Below are 2,500 nucleotides of genomic sequence, written 5' to 3'. Positions count from 1 at the left end.
GGTCTGAGCCGCCCCCCCGTGGGCAGGGTCCATGATCCAGATCAGGTCTGAGCCGCCCCCCATGGGCAAGCTCTGTGATCCAGATCAGGTCTGAGCCGCCCCCCGTGGGCAGGGTCCGTGATCTGGATCAGGTCTGAGCCGCCCCCCGTGGGCAGGGTCCATGATCCAGATCAGGTCTGAGCCGCCCCCCGTGGGCAGGGTCCGTGATCTGGATCAGGTCTGAGCCACCCCCCGTGGGCAGGGTCCGTGATCCAGATAAGGTCTGGTTCACAGAGTAGAGGGCCAGTCTGGTCCTGGGTCTGATGAGTCTACTCACAGAGTCTTTGTTCAGATGGTTTTGTGACCCGGTCTCGGGGTCAGACCAGGATTTAACCCTGTTTCTCTGTTTCCTGTGACTCAGTGAGGTCAAGCTCAGCGTGGCGTCCTTCCTGTCAGACCGCATCGTGGACGAGATCCTGGAGTCCCTGTCCCGCTCACAGCACACGCTGGTCAGTGTCCCCCTCTGCTGGTCCTCTGTGGTCCTCCTGCTCTGTTTCCTGTCCTCTGAACCTCCCTCTGACCTCCCTTTGACCTCCCTCTGACCTCCTCTGACCCCCTCTGACCTCCCTCTGACCTCCTTTGACCTCCCTCTGACCTCCTCTGACCTCCTCTGACCTCCCTCTGACCTCCTCTGACCTCCCTCTGACCCCCCTCTGACCTCCCTCTGACCTCCCTCTGACCTCCCTCTGACCCTCTTGACCTCCCTCTGACCTCCTTGTCCTCAGACCAACCATCTGGTGAGGAGGGTTCAGCCTCTGCTGCGTCAGGAGCCTCAGATGGAGGCCGAGGTTCTGGATGAGGAGGTTCTGCAGCCGGAGGATCAGGACCAGGAGCTGAACCAGAACCACAGCCGGGACAAGATCCACGAGCCGGAGGACATGGACACGTGCACGGTTAGAAACCAGACCTGATGCTAAACCTGGATTAGAGAGAGACAGAGGCTGAGATGTTTGGTCCTGATGGAGGTCTGGATGAGTCCAGATGGGTCCAGATGAGTCCAGATGATCCTGAATAACAGTTTTCCTCATAAAATCCTCAGATCCGTCCCTTCAGGTCCTCAGACCCCTGACGAACCTTGTTCTGTGTTTTCCAGATGACTCCTAAGTCCAAGAGGAAGAGCATCCTGGTCCGGATGCTGAGGCCGGTCTCTGTGGCGTTTGGTGAGGGACTCAGGGACTCAGGGACTCAGGGGCTCAGGGACTCAGGGACCTGGTTTTGCAGCAGGATAAGGAGGTGGAGTAATAAATGTCTGACCCGTCTCCTCCTCCTGCAGAGATGGAGTTCGATCTGGACAAAGCTCTGGAGGAGGTCCCCATCCACGTGGAGGACCCTCCTCCTCCTCCTCCTCCTCCGCCCGCCGCCTCCTTGAAGCCGTTGGACCGGATGTCGTCGTACTACGGGGACCTCCCTCCTCCTCCGACCCCCGTGGACTCGTCCTCGGTCTGTCTGAGCGAGCTGCCGCCCGTCGAGCTCAGGACCCTGGAGCATCGGACCAAGTCCAGACCCAAGCCGAAGAAGAGGACCAAACCGAGCCGGCCACACGTAGGTCCCCATCTGAGGGTCCATCTGAGACCTCACCATGAGGACTGGCTTCTGGTCCGTCTCTGATCTCTGTTTGTGTTGGATCCTCAGAGAAAAGCCGACTTCAGCGGCGCAGCGCCACACGAGGCCGAGCAGAACAGCATCATGGGAAAGCTGGACGAGGGCCTGGACGACTTCTTCTCCAAGAAAGTCACAAAACTCAGCTTCAGGTAAGACCTGGTCCCAGCGGGGGCGGGTTTCCTCCTGTCTGATCCTCATCCTGTGGTTCTGGACTCTTCCAGGCTCTCCAGCATCCGGGGTCTGGCCTCCAGCTCGCAGGACGCCGCCGACAAGAAACGCGAGTCCAGGAAAAGCGGGTTCTTCAACCTCCTCAAGAACCGGGCGTCCCGCTCCGAGAAGAGCCAGGGAGCCGCCTCCATCACGCCGCCTCCGCCCACCTCCCCCACACAGGCTCCGCCCACCTCCCCCACGCCAGCTCCGCCCACCTCCTCCATCAGCCCGGTGACTGAGGAGCCGTCCCCGTCCTCCCTGACTCCTGAGCCCCGTCAGGAGCTCCTCAGGGCTCAGTCCTCAGACCTCCAGGACTCTGAGACGGAGGTCTGCGTGAGCGCCGCTGGACCCGCTGAGGAGCAGAGGGAGGAGGAGGAGGAGGAAGAGGAGGAGAGCGCTGACAGGAAGGAGAACCAGCACATCCTGAGACACATCGGGGTTCCTGTGATGGGTCTGGACCTGATGGCTGAGATGAAGGCCCGGCAGGAGAGGATGGCCGCCAAGAAGGTGAGCAGACCTGGTCCAGACTCCTGGTCCCTAGTCAGAGTCCAGACTCCTGGTCCCTGATCAGGGTCCAGACTAACCTCAGGGTCTCCCTCTGTCTCTGTTTCAGTCTGAGTCCCTGAGCCTGCAGGACCAGGAGGACGAG

The 2,500-nt window shown here is 60.8% G+C and overlaps 1 protein-coding gene across 1 annotated transcript in view; it reads left to right on the top strand.

Annotated features, from left to right (window-relative positions):
• Positions 1-2,500, top strand: part of LOC141803250 (F-actin-uncapping protein LRRC16A-like) — a gene marked incomplete at its 3' end in the record, with an annotated part of 23,633 nt that extends 21,133 nt beyond the window's left edge. Inside the window, exons 27-34 of the mRNA XM_074687212.1 lie at position 1; positions 401-488; positions 765-932; positions 1,133-1,199; positions 1,313-1,581; positions 1,672-1,790; positions 1,863-2,358; positions 2,465-2,500. The exon at position 1 is cut by the window's left edge and continues 175 nt beyond it. Of these exons, the coding sequence (XP_074543313.1) occupies position 1; positions 401-488; positions 765-932; positions 1,133-1,199; positions 1,313-1,581; positions 1,672-1,790; positions 1,863-2,358; positions 2,465-2,500 (1,244 nt within the window). The remainder of the gene's footprint in view (positions 2-400; positions 489-764; positions 933-1,132; positions 1,200-1,312; positions 1,582-1,671; positions 1,791-1,862; positions 2,359-2,464) is intronic.

The sequence above is a fragment of the Halichoeres trimaculatus genome, unplaced genomic scaffold (assembly GCF_033239565.1).
Source record: "Halichoeres trimaculatus isolate MK-OKI-2021-1 unplaced genomic scaffold, fHalTri1.1 fHalTri1_scaffold_14, whole genome shotgun sequence".
Taxonomy (NCBI): Eukaryota; Metazoa; Chordata; class Actinopteri; order Labriformes; family Labridae; genus Halichoeres; species Halichoeres trimaculatus.
The sequence above is the reverse complement of the archived record's forward strand: the minus strand, read 5'-3'. Positions and strand labels throughout refer to the sequence as shown.